Source organism: Larus michahellis, chromosome 4 (assembly GCF_964199755.1).
Source record: "Larus michahellis chromosome 4, bLarMic1.1, whole genome shotgun sequence".
In the NCBI taxonomy this organism is placed as follows: Eukaryota; Metazoa; Chordata; class Aves; order Charadriiformes; family Laridae; genus Larus; species Larus michahellis.
The window spans coordinates 64,545,695-64,566,995 of record NC_133899.1 but is presented as its reverse complement, the minus strand read 5'-3'; the positions used below and the strand labels follow the sequence as shown (position 1 = coordinate 64,566,995).

General features: G+C 45.7%; 2 protein-coding genes across 2 annotated transcripts; one reads left to right on the top strand and one right to left on the bottom strand.

Annotated features, from left to right (window-relative positions):
• The first annotated feature begins 3,518 nt into the window (after positions 1-3,518).
• On the top strand, positions 3,519-5,525 carry CLEC14A (C-type lectin domain containing 14A). Its single transcript, XM_074582441.1, has one exon. The coding sequence runs from the start codon at positions 3,519-3,521 to the stop codon at positions 4,809-4,811; it is 1,293 nt and encodes a 430-aa protein (XP_074438542.1). The 3' UTR covers positions 4,812-5,525.
• Positions 5,526-19,015: 13,490 nt separating this feature from the next.
• On the bottom strand, positions 19,016-20,615 carry SSTR1 (somatostatin receptor 1). Its single transcript, XM_074585192.1, has one exon. It carries the CDS (start codon positions 20,396-20,398, stop codon positions 19,211-19,213), a length of 1,188 nt encoding a protein of 395 aa, XP_074441293.1. The 5' UTR covers positions 20,399-20,615; the 3' UTR covers positions 19,016-19,210.
• Between the last annotated feature and the right edge of the window lie 686 nt (positions 20,616-21,301).

Genomic DNA, 21,301 nt, shown 5'->3' with positions numbered 1-21,301 from the left:
TTCCCAGGTTTGTGGAAGAATGGGTAGACACATCCATTTCCAGACATTTTCTGGTATCCCCTTTGGGGATGAGAAGTGTCACCAGCCAGCTTAGTGAAATTACTTGTGCCCTACGGATTCCATTGTTACGAGATCATTTTACTTGTCCCCTTCACAGCCAGGCAGATCTCTTTTATTGCACCATCCATCTACTTCTGCAAAGCCAAATACAGCTCTTAGTAAGAACAGGATTCTGTACCTCTCTGTGAGACTGCTTCTAAAGCAAACAGATCCCCTTGAGCCCTAGCAGCTGAATGCAAGAAAAAATCCACCCTCAAAGAGAAAAGTAGCTTTATTAATTCAGCCCTTCTCTCATTACTCCTTAGTCAAAAAGCACGTATTATTATAAGACAGATACGTTGATATAATGAAACAAAAAACCTAATGGCTCTTAGTAAAATTACAACTAAAGCAAGCCCCTGTTTTTTCAAAGGCTCGGATCATACAGGTAGGGGAGTAAGGAACAACTACAGCTAAATAAGGCTTTTGCTACTGAGCAAAGCAGCCACACTAGGACTTATACATCAGTCAATCACTCATATAACATCTACATTCATATAATAAAGCGTTCTTTATACGTAGAAGTTTAGTTGCCTCACATGGTGACTGGTGCCAGCACTTGTGTGTGAGAAGCTAATCCTCTCTTTCAAGAAAGGACGTCTTCAGGAAAATCTCCATGAAGACAATGAAAATGTTTTCTTATTTACTTAAAATGGAACCAGGAGAACATTCAAAACCAGAGGAAGAGCTGTTTTCTGGAGATCTAGTAGACCTGTTATTTTTTAAATATTTTGCAGGAGTCTCGGGAGCAGCCATAGGAGACAAGAGCGGGTACACAGGCAGATCGAGTAGCCATACAGCTGCTGTCTCTACGTCCTGCTGGCAAAAGCTGTCAGCTTTGGCATGCAGTTTTTTCATCTTTCTGTGCGTTACGAGTTCCTCTGATGAGACTGGACTGCCTGGGGCACTGGTGGCTAACCTGTTGTTTCTAAATTGCTGATTCAAATATAGCCTAGGAAATTAAAGTCGTGGCCTGTGTGAAATGAGCTGGTAGTACCCGTCAATTACCTGGCGGGGAGGCCATCCCAGATGGCTCAAATCATGGCCTTGCTGACAGCCAAGAAGGGAAGCAAAGGAGCAAATGTTTTCATAGAATGAGCCGCAATCTCCTCCCCAGGGACAGAGCCTTGGGTTTGAAGCATAAAATGGAAATTTTGGGGCTCATGGATTATTCCTTCTACTTCTAAAAGTTAGTTTCTGTTCAGCTCTAATAAATGAACTCAATTTTGCAAGAGAAAACAAATTGAAGCTGCAGGATTGCAGGGGCATATTAGGCAAAGCCTTGTCTGTGTTTCCCAGCAAGATGGCAGCAGTAAAGCTGTAGCAACCTCTCTTCTCTCCCAAACCTATCAACCACATCTGGGGAAAACGGTGCGAGATACTAAGCTGACAGGTATTTGTAGAAGCATAGCTTTGTACTTCATCAAGAAACATCAAAGTGCTAAAGGAATGGTTCATTTAGTTTAGGTACATTTAAGGCTAGATCCAGTGAAGAACTAGAGATCTGAATGTTAAATGATAAAACTTCCCTGATGCAAACTGAACCGCATCTTTCCAGCTGGGAGCGTAGGCAGAGAGCGAGGATCTCCCCATGCTCACCTGCACCGGCACGGGGTTCGGTGCCTCAGTCCTGATGCACCACGGAGAAGAACGAACGCGGGAATGGCAATTCCAGTCGGCAGCAGAGCTCTGAAAACACAGCTGCTACAACACTGAAGATGTTGACTTTGGTGGCTGTATCATCTCTGCACCTTGATTGGCCAAAATTCTGATTTCATCTAGAATTAAACCAACAGCTTCTTGTTTTGTTATCAGAACCTATTTTCCATAAAATCAAGTCTCCTGGCACCCAAATTTAATTACATTCCCAGTTGCATGTAGCAAATTTAAAGTAATTATTTTTACCAAAGCAGCTTAATAGCTCCTGAAATATAAAAATTGTAAGAATGTAGGCAATACTTGATGTAGTTTCATTTTTGCCGAATACCAAGAGAAGCAAAGTACCAACTGAATGTAAAAATTTGCCTAAAAACAGTTATGAATGTGTGAATTCAGTTTACCCCAATCAACTTCTATTTCATGCATTTCAAAATGTTGCTAACTCTTGCAATCGTGATAAACAGAATTGCTGTGTATGTGACACACTTTGTGCAGGACTGAGTCCACCTGCAGCCTTGATCCAAGACTGGTAGAATTCACGCCTCCACAGACCGCAACTACTAATGAACCTTACTTTAAAAAAAAAAAAAAAATTCCAAATAGATTGTTTATTTTCTGCTTTTCTCTCCATTTTTTTTTCTGGGTACTCAAACGCTAGGGATTTGTATTATATCACACTCACAAAACAAAAAACATCAACAGGGGTTCTTCCAAAGTGGAAGCTGGGCAATGAAACGCATGCAATATGCACGTGGGTTTGCACCACATAAAACGCCTGGGGAGGGGACTCGGACAGGTGCTGTATCTGAACGTACACATGAGGTAGCAGCAGACAGACATCACAGTGAGGAGTATGGAAATAGGTGACAGGCAGACTGTTGTGGGAAAGTAAGAGAGGACTGGTGAGGAGGATTGTAAATGCTCAAGTGACTTGCAGCTGAAGGTGTTGAAAAAAACATATGTCACACTAATTGTTGTGATTAGTCTTGTGTGCTTGACAAGGAGAATACCTGCACTTAGATAACAAAGGCCTGTGATGGACTTTGAGGTACGTTATCGAACATGCTTGAGATTCCTGCTCTGCTGTCAGAAAGATCAAAGCACATTGGAAAACTATGCCTGCTTGAACCCCTGATACCCGAGCGAGAACAGCAGGTTGGCTGGAAGCCTCTCTTGCTAGCAAGGACCCTCTCTAGCAAGGACCAAGCTCTGCAGTACTGTGTTCCCACTTTCGTGCCTCTGCCCAGGTGCTGCTCTGGAGATCCCCCGGGTTGTGAGGCATTAAGATTAAATTTACTCTTTGCATTTCATCCGTGGTTTTGTGGCCAGTTCTGTGTCAGCTCACACAGCTGCCAATGGAGGACCAGTTCAGAACAACCTACTGGAAGTCAGCACAGGCCCCTAAATGCATTTAGGCCAACTTGCTTGAAAACAGTGAGCCGACATCAGTTTTTGTGGGAGCTAGGGGGTTGGTTACCAGGCTTCACCAAACCCAGAAACCTCCATCTTTCATGGAAGAGCTCCCTGCACCTGGACTGCTTTTCTCCAGGAAACGCTGTGCAGGATGGGCCGAGGCATCCCCCAGACACAGGCCTGAGATAGGGCCGCGACCCCGGCCCCGGCCACCTCCGACGGCGGAGCGGGCACCGGCGCTTTCCACCCTCGCCCTCCCCCGAGGTTGGCCGCCCGCCCGCCGGGCAGGGCCAACGCCTCTCGGCTGCGCAGGGAGCGGCGGCCGCCCGCCCCCCAACAAACGGAGGATGCCGAGGTCAACCCCGGCTCCCGACACGTTTCCTCCGGCGGGCCCGGGGGAGGGCCGTGGGCGCGGGGACGGCGCTGAGGTGGGACGGGGCGGGCGGGTGTCCGAGGCCCAGCTCCGCCGCATCCTCCGGGACAGCCCGAGCTCCTCGGCCCGCCGCGCCGCCGGGATGAGGCGGGCCGGACCCTGCTGCTTGCTGCTGGCCGCGGCCTGCGCCCTGGGCCGGACCCCGCCGCCGTCGCCGCCGTCCGCCGTGCGCTGCCAGGCCGCCGGCGCCTGCTTCAGCGCCCACCTCGCCAACAGCACCTACACCGAGTCCCGCAGCGCCTGCGGCCGCCGTCGGGGCGACCTGGCCTGGGTGAGCGGCGAGGCGGAGCTGAGGCTGTTGCTGGGGCTGCTGGCGGCGGCGGGGTCGGCGCCCTCGCTCTTCTGGGTCGGGCTGAAGAGGAACGCCTCCGCCTGCACCGACGCGGATCAGCCGCTCCGCGGTTTCTCCTGGGACGGCGGCGGGGCGGCCCCACGGGAGGTGCCGGCGGCGCTGGGCCGCTGGGTGAAGGAGCCCGTGCGCTCCTGCCTCGCCGTCCGCTGCGCCGGGCTGCACCTGGCGGCGGCCGCCCCGGGCGGCGACCGTGGCTGGGGCTGGAAGGAGCGGCCGTGCCATCGTCCGAGCCAGGGCTACGCCTGCAAGTACCCGTACGAGGGCGCCTGCCCCGACCTCCGCCCCGCTGCCGTCCTCCACCTCGACTACCGCCTCCCCTTCGAGGAGAGCAGCGCCGGCCCCGGCTTCAGCCCGCCGGGCACCGTGCTCTCCGTGACCTGTCCCGGCGGGGAGGTGCAGTTCACCTGCCAGCCCGAGGCGGGAGGTGGCTTCGCCTGGAAGGGGGTGGGAGACCCCCTCTGCCCCTGCGGCTACCGGAGCCCCGGCAGCGACGGGGATGGGACCCCCTGTGCGGCTACGGGGGCGACCACCACAGCGGCGGCGGGCGCCCCCGCGGAGCCTCCGGGTGGCGGGTCCCCGCCACCCGGAGGCTCCGCGGGGCCGCCCGCCGGCGGGGAGAAGACGGTCGCTCCGCCGCCCCCCTCCTCCTCCTCCCCCTCCTCCTCCTCCTCCAACTACGTTTTCATTCTGGTGACTGTCGCGGTGGTGGTGCTGGTCATCCTGGTGATGACCGTCCTGGGGGTCTTCAAGCTCTGCTTCAACAAGAAATCCGAGGGCGGCGGGGATAAGGAGCCGCCGGAGGCCGGCAGCAAGGCGGAGGCGGGCTGCGCGGAGCCGAGCGGAGCGGGCGACTAGCCCCGCGGCGAGCGGGTCTCCCCGTCCTTCGGGGCGGACCCGGGCGGCAGCTCCCACCCCAAGGCAGCGCTGGGCTCCCCCCCCCCCCCGCCCCGATCTCTCTCGCCCCCAGCCCGGCTGCCGCAGAAAGCCGAGGACGAGTCGCCGTGGGACGAGCCGCCGTGGGACGAGCAGGACTCGCAGGACTGTCAGACGTTGGGGGTGTGCAGCGGAGCGTTTCTGCAAGCGACCCCTTCCTTTTTCAGGATTTTGACGCCTTTGGACAGTCAAGCGTTTTTGTCGGTCTGAAAAACAGTTCTGTAGGTGCTGACATAAGCAAAATACCGATATAGCGGCCTGGCCAACAGAACGATTGCTTGTCTGCAGCTGCAACAGTTGTGGGTTTTTATTCTCTCAGAATCTGTTCTTCGGGTGCCTTACTTGGCACGAGTGCGAAGGGGAGCACTTCGAGCGCTCGTGTCTTTTAATTTAGAAGTCACTCCTTGTTTGAGTGGTACTTGGAGGCTCTCGTTTTCTTTCTAATTGCTGGAGTGTTTGGAGAGGTGAACTGCCGTGATTTTGGAGGAAACTATGACCCATACTTTTTCAGACTGACATTCTTATAAATAAAGAGCATTTCTATACTTAGAAGGTTATTAAATTGCTGAGGAAGTGGGAGGTTAATGGGGAGTCAGTTTTATACTTCAGCTGATGAAAAGAATAAAGAATGATTTAAAACCTAGATCATCGCTCTGTTTGTTACTTCGTGCAATATTCGTTTTTACTGTAGCAGCGCAACAAATTTTTCAGTTACAGTTTTTCTCCTAAAGTGCGTTGGTACAAAACTTGGTTTCTGCACGCAATATGTGGCTCCCTTAGAGCCAAATCAAACAAGGTGCTGACGAACTTTGCACTGCGACAAGAGTTTAATGCAGGTCCAAATACATCTTGCAAATCCCATTCTTTTTAGTCAGGTATACTGTTTTCCATGGAGTTCCCTTGAGAGCAAGGAAAGAAAGATTCACCCTTTGTGCCCCTTTCTAAATGAGGTAAACACTTCCTCTGTGATTTCTCTTGGGAATTCCCGTAGAGCAGCTTTCAACCTGACCACAGAACTTGCTTTCTTTGCAGTTCAGAGTGCTGATGCTCAATTCTTATTATTGTAGGGTTGGTTTTCAATTAAAGCGTTAATGCTAAATATTGATTCAAGGTTTTCTGAGTGCAGTAAGACACAACTAACTGGGTCTCATCAAAGCCTTTTGGGGTGTGGGGAGGGTGGGGAAATATTTTCTGCCCTTAAAAGGACTTCAAGCTCTGAAATGTCTTTTTAAATATGCCTTTTTTGACTGTTTTTCTCTCTTTAGAGCTGACCTTCTGACTAGTGCTTTCATTTTGTCACTTTCCTGTTGAGTTTGGAGAACTCTGTTTCAAAAAATAATGTGTGTTATTACTGATTTTTCTTGCAAGCAAAGACTCGAAGATTAATCTGGTGCAAACATCTGCTAAGGATGAAGTATGACATAGCATGGGTTTTTTCTTTTTTCCCTCTCTCTCTGCATAATGATGATAAACTGTTGCTATCTGAGAAACAGTCTTTTGCTTTTGTTAAGGGGATCCCAGACATTTGTGAGCCATCAGGCTGTCTATAGTCATAAATTCCATTATATCATGACAGGAACAAAATCCAGCTAGGTCAGCTAGGTCATTACAAAACTGTCTCATAATCTGCATACTTTTCTAATCTGTTTATCTGACATTTGTATTTCAGAAGGCAGGCATTTTTCAGCTTTCATAGGAGGCTTGATTCTTCATTCAGATGTGCACAGATTTGGCAAATGATTTAGCCACTAATGCCTTTTGTCTTAATACCACCTCTGTTACTGTCACTGTAAGTAATTTGTTTTAGGGGCCAGTGTATGTGGAGCTCCATTCTGCTACTAGCGGCTGTATAAGATGAATGAAGGCCTCCCTAAGTTATTATTTCTATGTTTTCCTTTTTCCCACATATCAGGTGGCTGAACTCTTAACAGACTGTACAACTGTCTAGGTATGTTTTTCTAAGCTCTAGAAATACTCTCATTCTCTGTTTCAGGAATCTTAGCAAGCCCACAGCTACATGCTGAGTTAAGCACCTGTGACTGACTACTTCTTTTGGCGTCGCTCAGGATTTGTCTCAGACTATTCAGTTAAAATGTGCAAGTTCATGCCCTTGCAAGCCGTTCACCCGTCTCATCTTATTATTCTCATTTTGCTCCTTTGTCTCGGCTTGCTGTGAAATCACATTTTGATTTCAAAGTTCTTTTTCTCACACTCGAGATTCAGGATTAAGCATCAGACGTTTGTCTAAAGGACTACACAAGGATTCCGTTACATTTTCCCTGGTTTGTAATTTGACTCAGCTGAAACCAGACTATTTTGCATCTATGAATGGGATCCGTTTTTACCAGTATAGACGTCTCTAACAGCTCGTCTAGACTCATCTGCTCACCTGGACTCCCTTACAGCCTATGGACAGAAGTATGTACTTGCAATTTCTCTCATTTTAGACTAGATGCTGAAAACAGGGACAATGAATTGTATCCTACAAATGCCATGTGCTACATCAACTGTAAAGGAAGCCTAGGAAGGCTACTCATATTTAAATGCCTGTAAAACACATCTAAAATAAAAACAGAAAAATCAGCTAACCTAGGTCTCCAGCTGTGCAAGTCACTTCTCTAAGTGACTTAGAATTCTTAGAGATTCTTGTTTTGTCTATTTAGGTTTCTACGTTCTTTTTGCAGTCGGTAGAATATGGAGCCAATAGTATTTGGATTTGACCGGATCCTGAGCAGGTTTGAAAGTCATGAATTTCTCTTCCTCTAACAGTCTGACCAAGAAGTGGGTGGTTTGGGAGAAAGAATAAATCATTTTTGCTTTCCATTCTCAATTTAAATTATGTCTTTCTTAAATAGGAGACTGACGGATAACTGACTTGTAACATGGGCTGTTGGCTGGTATCATAACCGTGATTCAGCGGTGTGGAAGGCAGATTCAGTGCAGGGTTTGCTGTTACAGGAGGAGAGTAAGTAAGGTCACAATGAATACAGATAATCATAACAAGCACTGATGTAATAAAAGTGCCTGGTTATTAAATGGGATGCAACTTTCTTTTAATTCTTATGTAACACCATATGTAAAACACACAATCAAATGTAAATATTTTTCCAAAACATAGCAGAGATGGAGACAAATCTCGACCTTTTCCCTCATGTTGCATACATGTCCTTTGACTACAGATATTGTATAAGCATATTATGTTGCAACTGTTTTTCCTGTACAGGAAAAACATTGTTTCAGCCCATATAAAAACTGTATAAAAACCATTGTATCTGTGAGTTTTACAATAGATACATTTGCCTGGAGGATTTAAATAATTCAGTACTTTCATATTAGGTGTTTGGTTTTGTTTTGGTTTTTTTGTTTGTTTTTTTTTTTTTTTTTTAATAGTAAATTCCCTGGGGTATTGCCTAGTGTTGTAGACCCCAGCTCTTGACTAGAGGACTGGATGTGATAATGTAATGCTAATGAAATAGTGAACACAAGAGTCTGTGAGTCCACATTTAAAAATGGTGATTTCTGCAAAGAGTAGGAATGTCCAAACCTCTCATCTATCACAGTAGTCCAAAAAGTGTCCCCCTGTTGCCAATTATTAAATCTGATTTTTAGATTTCCTTAATTCCTCCAAAGATAGTTTGACTGGTAGGCATATCATTTGTCAGCTGTACGTTTTATTCATGAATGTGTGATGAATTTTTAATGGTTTGTATTCATCAAGTAATTGGAAATAAAATTTTAATTTTCCACAAATTTTTAATAATGATTTATAGTGCTGAGGGCTTGATTAAGTGTGTTATGGCATTAAAATGAAACCTAAAAGTGGACATGGGCAAAATTCAAATACTTCAAAGAATTTTTCTCCTTTTTCAAATGTAGTACATAGCTTAAAGAAGATTTAAAAATGAATGGATTCTGTGCTTCCCCCAGGAAGCATAATTTCCTATCACTTAATTTTTTTTTCATGTTTTCAGACCTCATTATCTTTCCTCATTTATTGCATGGAGCTTAATCACTGGTACATGCAACTTAGTTCCTTCTAGAAATAATATTTTCTATTTCTTCAGGATGTGGACATTTATCAAGGCTGTAGAGTGGTGATTCATACATGTCACTAATGACACATAACTGACTTGAGAGGCAAACTCAGCAAGGCAGCAGTAGTAACCACTCTCCCAAGGCTTCAAAAGAGGTTAAACTTTATGCCCTTCCTTCTTCCCCCAGTATGCAGCCTTGCCTTTCTCCTCTGGACTTGTAGAGCTCTGGAATGTGAACGTGAACAGGGAGTTATCTGTTTGCAAGCAAGTCTTTTCCCTTTTCCGTATTCTAGACTTGAAGGACTGCTTGGCTGTAGGCGAGGTACCTGAAGGCAGCAGTGGAGGTGGGGAAGGCAGAGACGTGGCGGTGGTCCCACAGTTATTATGGCCTTTCTCTCCTGCCACCTGCCAGTTCGTTCACGTTGCAAGCCTGAGGCAGAAGGATGGGGGAAACAACTACGGTTATGTATTTCATGGGTGATGTAAAGAGCGGGGATCCTGCCGGGCCAGGGAGAGGATGAGCTGGGGAAGGAGAGAAAAGAAAGACAGGCCCAAACCATCCACCAGGACATTAAATTATGTCCTTTTCTGTTGTATTGGTTTTAGATTTCTGGAGGGGAAAGTGGTCTTCTAATGTCTTCTTTTGATAGGTAGTATGTATTTAATCTGATCCCCTAATATCATTAAGATACTGGTGGCACCTGCAAGCCTTCACCCTTTCAGCTGTTCTTTTTAATTTCTTTTTAGCATTCTTCCTAATTTATATGCAGCTGCCTGCTTTGGACTTAAACATTAGCATAGTGAATGTTTTTAGCTTTTTTTACTCAAAGTTGTTCAATTTAGTTATGTTGTAGTCAGTGTTCAGCTAAATAATGTCCATTTCTTGGGACAAAATCAGGATCTGTTTCTCCTGTTGTGAGTCATTTTACTACTTGTGCCAAGAATAAATTATTAGCGATGTCTGGAAATTCAGTTTACTGGTCAGTCTGTCATGATAGCAGTGCACAAAAAAAAAAAAGTTTTGTTGTTTTTTGTTTTGGGTTTGCATGGCAAGGTTTTGGTAGTGGGGGGGCTACAGGGGTGACTTCTGTGAGAAGCTGCTAGAAGTTCCTCATGTCCAATAGAGCGAATGCCAGCCAGCTCCAAGATGGACCCACTGCTGGCCAAGGCTGAGCCCATCGGGGACAGTGGTAGAGTCTCTGGGATGCAATATTTAAGAAAGGGGGAAAAAGCTTGTGGAATTGCAGCTGGAGAGAGGAGTGAGAATATGTGAGAGCAACAGCCCTGCAGACATCAAGGTCAGCGAAGAAAGGGGAGGAGGTGCTCCAGGCTCCGGAACAGAAATTCCCCTGCAGCCTATGGTGAAGACCATGGTGAGGCAGGCTGTCCCCCTGCAGCCCATGGAGTTTAACGGTGGATCAGATATCCACCTGCAGCCCATGGAGGACCCCACACCAGAGCAGGTGGATGCCCAAAGGAGTCTGTGACCCCATGGGAAGCCTGTGCTGGAGCATGGAGGGGAGCCCATGCTGGAGCAGATTTGCTAGCAGGACTTGTGACCCCATGGGGGACTCATGCTGGAGCAGTCTGTTCCTAAAGGACTGCACCCCGTGGAAGGGATCCACGCTGGAGCAGTTCATGAAGAACTGCAACCCAATACATCTGCGTTTATACATTCCTTCTCCAAGCAAGTAGTGAATTGTGTGTACGTAGTGCATGCAGCTTTTTTTCAGAACACACACCTCCCAGATTTCATCACAATAACCCTTCCAACTCTGCAGTGTTAGTGGTGGCACTTAAAGTGAATTGATTCTCTTTCAATTGTACTTAACCACTGAGATGATGAAGGAGATTCTGGTCCATTTGAAGCAATTCTGATATCCTAAGAGAATAAGTAATCATAAGAACACACGCATTAGTCTTCCAAAGTAAAACAAAGTTGTTTTTCATTCTTTTCTAGATTCTGAAGCTTAAAGGGATGTGAAAAGAATACACAACATGAACACCAACCTATTAATATACAATGTGCATTACAGTCTGTTCTCCGCCGTACCTAGTGACATTATATTATTAGACATCCAAAACTTTTACATCACAAGTCCTCTTTTACTTACCTATACATCACAGAGATACTAATGAGGAAGCTTTCATTACTTTCAGATAAATTGACCACACTAATGCTGTTAACATCCATTGCAGTTCCATAAATCCAGTTTAGATCTCGTCATGTAAAGCCAACTTTGCTGCAGTAAAAGACACGAACTTAGATTTAAACACATAGTTTTCTTTTGTGTTAAAAACTAAATTATGCATATATTTGTCTACATTACAGAGAATATGCTTTCCTAGATTTGATATTGTGGGAATAATTTTTTTGAACAAAAACCTTTCTGTTCAGGAGAAGCCCTTCTGCAGACTCTAGAATATGCTTCAGTGCAAATATGGCTGACAGATATTTTTCCACAAATATGTACGTATCAGGAGTTTTTCTTCCGTGCTTAGGGCGTTTATTCTCTTGCTTATTTTCAATTAAGTCTTAGTTCTAATGAAAGGTTCTTGAATGAGTACACTGAAACCTGCAATCCTCTGTAGATCAGATAAGCCATCTTGGGAATGTAGCTCTATGCCTTCGTGCTAAACCAAGTTTGGCGTTTCAAAATCTGTGGAGACCATGAAATACATGACAGTTACCTTTTTTTCTTAAGAGTATATATTTCTCTTATGGGAAGTAATTTTCCCAGTCATAGCACTGAAGATGATTTTAAAGTAAGAAATTCTGTAAATCTTACTTTATGATCAGAAAAAATGCTGCCGTATTCCATTTTTGTCTTCATATGGAGTTCTTATTTGTTTGCATTGTGCAAAAATTTGATAAGACTTTTTTCTATGTTAATGATAAAAGGAAAGAAAATAATCCATGAGATTCAGAGCATCTGAAAAATCCAAAACAAATTACATAAATTTTAAAAAAATCTATTATCTAATTATTTTCTGCATTGTTTTCCTGAATTTATAGTAATTCCACAAAGTACTTAAATTATCACTTGGTTCGTAGAAAAAATACCTAGATACTTTCTAACCTTCAAAAAGAACAACATGCTTTGAAAATAGCCGTTGACATAAAAAGCAGGACTTGGTATTTTTTGCTGAGTTGGAAATCTATGTATTTGCTATGTACCCTAAACAATCTAAATTAATTACGTGAAAGAGCCAAGTCCTGCTTTATAATGCCTGTACTGGACATTCTTTTTTCCTCTTTTCTTAATAAAATGACCTCTGCTGGGTATTCCACCCTTGATTTTTCTCCATTTCAGATTCCTTCTTTCTAAGGCTGTTCAGCATCAGATATCTGCCGGTTTTGCCTTCTTTCATATCCATTCTCCCCAAATATCCAGTCTTTTGCCCAGATGTGAATATATCTTGAATGTTTTGCCTGTTCTTGTATCACAACCCATAAAGCCCTGCAACTTTTCCACCTTGTTTTCCACCATAAATAACAGGAACAACAACAGCGACAATCAAAACCCCACCTGTCCCCCACACCTGTAACAACTTCATATACAAGCATCTGAGAAAGCCATTCCCATAACTCTTCTTCCCAGTTAACAGATGAGGATTTTGTACAGTCTTGCAAGTAGCAGAAGAGACTAAATTTCTCCTGGGCTCATTGTGTGGTCAGTTAACAGCTACTAGCATAAAAATTAAAACAAAGTATATACTGTGCCATCAAAAAAACGCAAACGTTCTCCGTGTTTCCTAGCTTTGATTTCATTGAATTTTCTTTCATTTATTCATTTGGTCTTGCAATTGATTTGTGTAATTTGTATCTAAGGCATGGATAATAGACTAGATCTTTAGCTGATGTAGCTGTTCAAAACATCACTGAAATCACTTACTGATAGTAGCCAAGAATCTTCAGTGGGTAAATAATCAATTTTTCTTATTTTTGTCTTCTTTCTTATGAAGACACTCAGGTTTCCAGAAAAAATACAAAATGGTATAGAAAATACAAGGCATAAAATAATAAGCATGTTTTAATATCAAAGTTGTTCTAGTTTTCATGAAGGCATATGAAAGTCTTTGAAAAAAAGCTTCTTTACAATATTGTACAGTTAGTTTCTCTTCTAAAAGTGTCTTTTCTCTTTCTTTGACTAAATGACATACAAAATAATTCTGCCGCAATGTTAGGAAAATAAACTCACTAATACTGGTATTGATTTTCTGCTCAATAATGCAGTGCTTTTCAAATTTTTCTTTTATCCATGACTTGTCTTTTATTGACTGCATAAGGGGGCAAGTTCCATCTGTGTCTGTTTTTAACAGAAACCAGAGAGCAAAAAGATCCCCAGCCTTTAGTTGGTGCTTTGATAGATAATGCACTTTTTGTATACATTTACAATGTATTATAACCTGCTTATCCCAATTAAATAACGAAAAGACCGTAATCATAGCCTCCATTTGTTTTCTGGTTTAGCTCTCGGATGGAGATGTTCACCTTACCCTAGCTGGGGAAGGGTGTGGTTGCTCCATGCAGTAGGCATGGGGAGCGATTTCCTGAAGCGCTGGGCCATTGCAGCTCTCTGTGAGAGCCAGCAAGCTCCAAACTTTCTGAACATCAAAGCAATATCTCCAAATATAGCCACTCCCGTTCTAAATCAAACACTAGTCACATTTTTTTCTCCAGGATGTCCTTCTCCTACCAGCTCTGATCTCTCCAGCCACAGACTCACCTCTGTGGCAGAATTAACACTCCCATTTCCTCTACACATCACAGCAGCACAGCAGCAAACCAAAGACTACCTAACTGTCCAGCATCTGGAATCTGAATTTTACTAATCGTGAATTCCTTTATGACCAATATACATTCTAATTCATCCCTTTACATGTTGCATAATGGATCGAATAGGATGTTTATGTATTTTACAAGAAGGAAGGATATATATGCACATGCACATTGTGTGTGTGTGTGTATACTCATACATACTTGCGTTGTACAGCTTTGCCACATTTTGAACTACTCCTTTGAGCTTGCCATTGTAAATCTGAGTTCCTGCAAGTCCTGCAAGAATCAGTTGAACTTGTGGACCTTTGATTTTATCAGTCTGTGGGCACCGGCACCCACATTACTCAGCGTTGCTCAGCATTATGAAACGCCGGGCATTACAACAGCCTTGCAGAAGACCACAGCTTCCCTCTGGGCTCTTTGACTTTTATGGTTGGTAGGGCTCACGCGTTCACTGAAAGCAGCACTGTCACCAGCAATGTAAGCTGAGCCAATACAATCCAATTACCGTGCTCATCACAGTGATCAGCAGGTCTCAAGTCATAAATCTGGTAATTCTTATCTGTCCTACAACTCCCATATGCTATGCATTTGGGCACTTATCTGAGTCTTTCAAGTTAGAAAGATAAAGAACCCACAGAGCGACCCAAAATCATCACACAGCATAAAAACTTGCATAGAGAAGAATTTTTTTGGGGGGGAAAGGAGAGTAGAATGGGTCTTCTGTACATTTATATTGCTTTCAAGGTGACTCTACTCATCATAGACATGATAAGCCTATACGACAAATGTATTCCATCCAGACTGGAAATGAAAACCTATATATCTCAGGTAGGCTACACCACCTTGCTGCCTCTGCTTCACGGCTGCTTACTACTCTGCCAAACCCAGATTTTAGTCTTTTGGGGAAACAAGGCTGGAAAGGATCGCCCACAGTTAGCTTTTATTGAAAAAGCATCTTTCTTGTCAAAACTGTGCTTGGTTTGTAGCCGTCTAGTGACATACTTTGAAATACTTTCTGTTTCACCTGTTCTTCTTGGCTATTTCTCTCTACAAAATAAAATATCTAAAAGCATTATTCTTAAAGAGAAATCTAATTAGTAAATTACCCTTTCTTCCTGTGGCTTAGCCTGCAGGTATCAGTCCAACAGGGCTCTGTTGAAGGGGATGGAAGTGCTGAATACACAATACGGTACAAATGTTTTATTCTCCTCTAGAGATTCATAATTCACATTCTTGTCTGTAGAGCCCTGGAGTCAGGTAAGGTTTCTAGGGGCTGAAAATCACAGAGTCTAGAACATTGGATTGATGTATGTTTCTTGGCCAATTTCTTCTGCTTTTTTAAAAAAATTTTTCTGGGATTTTTTTTGACAGGATTTTAAAACACTAATTTACGCTGCTGTTCTGGAAATAGGGCAGAGAAAAGTCAAATCTTATGTAACTTATTCATCAGTGGGTCATTTTATTTCAGTAAGATTTAGTTTAATATTTAAAATTAGGAAGCTGATTTTTGGAAACTGCTTACTGTATATGTTCATAGTGTTAACAGAGTGTGCCACATACATTTGAAATGCAGACTTTTAGTTTTTCACAAACAACCAGAAAGCCTTTTATGGTTTTTTTTTTCTGATTCACTGGAAACCTGGCATTTCACAAATGCTTATGGCACATTCAGAAATCTGATTCTCCTTCTCTGTGAAGAAATCAGATGGGTTCTTTAAGCGTTGAATGCAAAGAAACCGTACGCTGTGCGACGTTCTCCAGAGGCAGAGTGTCTCCATGTGGCCGTCAACTTTTTCATCCACACCCCAGATAGGAAGTGCTTCTGTGACCAGTCTGGTTCAAGCCCAGTAACTGCACATAGGAGTTATGAGATGAGTAACTGCACAGGGTTATGAATGGATCTTTGCTACTGCACTGGGAAGCCTGGTGAGGAAAGAGAGTAATTTCCTCCTTTTAAGTGGGAAAATGCTGCACAAGTACCTGATGTATATGCCAGGTGAAGACCACTCTCTTTGTGTATACCAGGGGAAATAGTCCAGTCCATGGACTAGAGACTCCTCAGAGCTATCACACTCTTGAGTTTAGGTCTTAGGCTAAACAAACAGCAGAAGTCACATGGATTTCAGTGGCACAGGGACAATTTCCATGACAAAGGGTAAGCAGTATTTTTTAAAATATTAAACTCATGGGGAAAATGCAGCGAGGTACTACTGGTTATAAATTACAGTTCACCTGTTTGTGGATTAATTATGTTACAACTGTATCAAGAGACAAAATGTCACCAAGAAATACGTCACTGCAGTCTTTTTTTTAGTGAATTAAACATTAGTTCAAATTGTTTTCATATGAAATCTGAAGACTCTTATTTGCAATTTGGAAAGCATTAAAGAGATTTCTGTTTGTTTTCTGGTACACATTATTTCACGAGGACAAGTTTGTTTGTTTTTTTTCCCCTGGTAGTTATGTTCTACTATTTAGAATAACAACACAGAATGAACTAACTTTTTCTTCCAAAGCAAACGAAGAGTGATTTACAGCTGTTGATCCCTTCTCCCACTGCCAAAGTCAAACTAAACTCGGGGTGAAAAATAGCAGGAAGAACTGTTATTTTAGGATAAACAGAGTTTGTTTCCAGCTGAAACTGCACAGGGTGTTTTAGCCAGAAATCATACGGGCGCTGCTGGCTGGGAGTGAATCAGTGCATCCATCTGCAGGAAAGCCTGCCATCTACTGAGGCACCCACAGCCTCTGCGGCAGCACCCGGCGACTCTGCCCAGTAGGAGCATCACCTCTGGAGAACTGAAATTAAAGTGCATATGCTGGGAGGTGCGCAGGCATCCATCACGGCTTTGCTTAAAGGCAAACTGAAAAATAAAAAACAGAAAAAAGAAACAAAACCAGGCTCACCTTTTCATCAAAGCTGAGTATCGGGTATGGATCACCGCTTCTTAACTTTTGCTTCGTTGTGTCTGTTAAACAAATCCAACAGTAGAAAGTAGGCTGACTCTCTGATCTGACCATACATAACAATATGCCTGGGTGAAAAAGACCGCATAAGATTATGAGATTTATACCACTTTGAAGAGATTGTGAGTGAGATTTTAAGTGAAGCTCTACAAATAGCATCGTGTGGTATCATGGGGCATTTTACTGTTTTGACAGCTGTTTGATTTCTGTGAAAAGTTAAATAAGCTTATACAGAGATTTCATCCTTTTTTTCCCCCCATGTGTGCATGTAAAACATTACAAAAATAATATTTGCGTTTTTTCTTTAAATGAGGTCCACTGGAAGTAAAAGAAAAGAAACTGTACAATTGTTAAAGCTTTTCACAAAATATTTTAATAAGGATGTAACAGCTTTCACATTAGCAATTTTTAAACTAAAAGGAGCTGACTCACAGTCCATTGAAGTGAATTAGGATTTTTCTTATCTCATTTCGATGGGCTTTGAATCAGATAACTTTGAAATACTGGATTTATACATTCATTTAACAGTACCTAATTTTTGGTGAGAGAAATGTACAAAGTAGTATCCTGCTTTTTGCTGTTGAGAAAAGTTAAAGGGTATAATTTAACAAAAACCTGTAGTAAGTCCACCACCGCAAATGCTAGATGCCTTAATTGTCAACCTTACACTTAACACTGTACTTAAGCACCACAGCTACCAGTACAATGCTACGGGTACGCTGCTACTGGGGATTTTCCCCAATCTCTTGCTTCAGATTGCCAGTAGTTATAATTAATACAACCACAGTATTGTGCTAGAGAAGTGATTTATCACAGCTACGGGGACACCTGCCACTGTGTGACACTGTGAACATAGGTGGTAGAAAGCAAAAAACATAGGTGCTTGTTTCAACACAGTCCGTACCGATTCTTACGTCTGGGGTAAGAGGGAGCAGGGATAGAAGGTTTTGTTTAATCAGCTGTCATTTATCAAACAAGAAAGCTTTGTTTGTCTATACGAAAACTGTTCTGTCATAAGAGGGGAAGAGAGAAAATTCAAGCGAGAGAATTATTGTGGGGGAGACAATGTAGAGGAAAGAGATAGAAAAAGTGACAACCTTTTTATCTGAAAAGGAGCCTTCTTGAGCATCACCCATTTTAAATGCAACCTTGCAAGTAGCCACCACAGACAAAAGTACACAGTATAAATTGCTTCAGAGAAACACGTTCACGACACAATGACAAGAATCAAATAAAAAAAAAAATTCAACAAAAAGACGTCTGGCACACACTAAAAACAACAATTCTCATAAATGAAACATTAAGAAGCTCTGGGCCAGTATATTACATTGGCAACATATGAAATCCATTTATTTTATTTTATTTTAGTGCAACAGAAGAAACTGGAGCTAGAGTAATAGCTATTATCAAACAGCTACTTTTTTCATCAAGTATTTGTTTCAGAGCCTGATGGAGATCTTGAAACCAACCCCTCTGTTTTCCATGTAGGCTAAAGTGACTTTGTGGCCACCCAGGTCATTCAAAACTGTCTCGGCTCCTTTCCACGGCTGATGGAGCAGGCGCAAGACAATGGCTTCACAGTCTAGTGCTCCCTTTAAACTTTATTATTAGCACACTTTATTGTATGTATGGACACACTCAAAACATTTCCCAGCTCAGTGCTCCCCCCCCACGACTCCCGGCTCAGCGCTCTGCTCCCTGTGAGTCACGGGACTGTTTATCTCCTGTTATCAGCAACCTGCTGTGCAGCTCTGAAGCACAGCAAGAATCAGATTTTTTTTCCGAAGACCTTTTCTGCCCTGCTTCCCCCGAGCGCAGCACAGAGAGCCAGAGCCCCAGTGAGGTGGAAGCTGCCTGCAAAGCAAAAAGCAGCTCCATGACTATGCTGCTTCTTTTCTCGGGGCTTTTTTTGCTCCCCTCTTTCTTTTTTATTCCTATGGGAGGTGGGGGACAGAGAGAGGCTACCTGCGCCTTTGTGGGGGAGGGCAAGGTGTATGTTGGGGGGGACTTTTCCCAGCGTTTCTGCTCTCTGAAGGGGAGGTGCGTACCGACAGATGCTGAGCAGGGTCGCTTTCAAGCGGGACGGAGTCTGACCCTGAATGTTGGGGCTTGGCTGAGGCGGGGGGGGGTCCCACCAACCGTGGGGGAGGGCAACCTGTACAAAAGACGAGGGGAGAGTCGCTGCAGGACCCGTACAGCCACTCGTCAGACGGAGAGGGGCGGCAGAGCCTGGCTGACAGACCCTAAGTCGACCCGTGAGTGTGGCAATTTGCTAAGGGGGTGTCAAAGCATCAGCGAACGCACCCGCTTTTAAGGGAGGCAAACCGGGGAGGGGGGTGGCGGGAGGGGGGAGGGGTAGAAAGGGGCAGCAGACCGAGAACATGGGGTTTTCTTCGCTCCTTCTTGTGCCAAACACCACTGTTGGTGGGCAGGACCGAAACCCCCTCCCTCCCAGCCTCCCCATGCCACAGCCCTGGCCTCGCTCACCCTCCTGCTGGGGGGCAGTAGGGGAGCGGGGAGGCAGGAATGCTTCCTCAGAGCGTGGTAATCCTGGAGGTGCAAGTGCCGTTCCTGTACATGCTCCCTGACTCCAAGTTGTCTGGGGGAAAGTCCTCCACGCTGTATGCCCTGCTCTTGAGAGCAGTGGCATAGTAGTCGATGGGTTCCTCTGCAGCATTGTCCATCCAACTGAGGCAGAGCAGCCGCTGGAAGGACCGCTTGAAGTTGTCCGAGAGAAAACCATAGAGGATGGGGTTGGCACAGCTGTTGGCGTAGCCCAAGATGACGGAGAGCTGACTGATGGTGGCATCATCCTGCTCTACGAAGACATTGACTAGCTGCACGATATAGAAGGGCATCCAGCAGATGACAAAGACCATCACCACCATCATGACCATGAGGGTGATCTTGCGCTCTGAGCGTTTGCGTTGCTGCCAGCCAGCCTTCAGAGCCACCATGCGCATCTTGGCAATGATGAGGATGTAGCAGAGGCAGATGGCCACCACAGGCAGCAAGAAGCCCATCAGAAAGGTGTAGACCACAAAGACCACCAGCCACCTCTGTGTGGGCTCTGGCATGAGCATGTTGCAAGCCACCGTTCCATCACTGTTGGCCGCTGTGTTGGAGAAGATGATGATGGGCAGGATGATGAGGATGGAAAGCACCCAGACACCCAGATTGACCATCTTAGCCACAGTTGGCCGGCGGTACCTGGCTGCCTTGATGGGGTGCACCACAGCGATGTAGCGGTCCACACTGAGCACGGTCAGGCAGTAGATGCTGGTGAACATGTTGATGGCATCCACGCTGAGCACCAGGCGGCAGAGCAGCGAGCCAAAGGGCCAGTGGTGCAGCAGGGTGGAGGTGACCAGAAAGGGGACGCTGAGCATCAGCAGCTCATCCGCGATGGCCAAGTTGAGGATGTAGATGTTGGTGGCCGTCTTCATCTTGGCATAGCGCAGGATCACGTAGATGACCATGGAGTTGCCGCACAGCCCCACCAGGCATACCACGGAGTAGATGAATGAGATGAGGATGGCGCTGCCCTGAGACTCGCTCAGGGTGCTGTTCGGGCCGCCGGAGGAGTTCCTGCCGCCCGAGTCCATGCCCCCCGCCGCCGCCTCCTCCGAGGCGCTACCGGCTCCGCCGCCACCGCTGTCGCTGCCGCCGCTGTCGCTGCCTGCACCGCCCGGAAGCCTGGTGCAGGTGCCATTGGGGAGCATCCTCTGCCCGGACCTCCCCGCCCCCGGCTCAGAGCAGCAGGCGCCGGGCGCTGGCCCCGCTCGCCATCGCGGCGGGGCTCCTGGGGCGGCTGCTGCGGGGCGCTGGCATGGGGACGGAGGCGGCTGCCGGCGCCGCCCGCTCCGAGTGGCGGTAATTGCTGCTCCCCGGCTGGTGAATGATTAATAGGCGGCGGCGCGTCACCAGCTACGAAAAGGAGGAGGGAAAGAGGAAAAAAAAAATTGCAGGAGGAGACGTAAGTGGGTGTCCCTCCCAACACACCCCCACCCCCCCACCCCGCCTCCCATCCCGCCCTCCGGCTGCCGGCAGCGCTGACAGCGCCGGGGCTGCCCGAGTGCCGCCGCTGCCCTGTCCCCACTGCCCCCGCCCCAACCCCGCAACGCCCCCCGGCCCCACACTGCTCCCCCCAGTCGGTATTGTTATTGTTTCTCCCACTCTGCACTGGTCCCCCTCCAGCCAGCATCCTCTCCCCCCGCTCCACTCTGCGCTGCTCCCCCTCCATGGCAGCTGGTCAGGGCCGGTGGCACCCCGGGCAAAGACACCATCCTTTCTCCTTTAGGAAAAAAGCCTGGGTGATGGTCGGGTGGGCAATGTTACCCGGGCAGGCATGCCTCATGCCTACACAGCTGCTGTAACCCTCTCCTGTCACTGCACCATGCGCATTGCCCACCCCATGGCGCTGGCACCAGGCATGGCACTGACTATGACCTACCACATAAGCTTTGGTCCTAAGTGCACAGCGCTGACTGAAAACAGCAATGCCCATGCCTCCTGCTCCTTCCCCGCCACCCTGTCCCACCACCACCACCAGATATCACACACTAGCAGCATCTAATACTTTTACAGCCCGGTCCCGCTCCGCATGCTCTGTCCTGAAACATGTC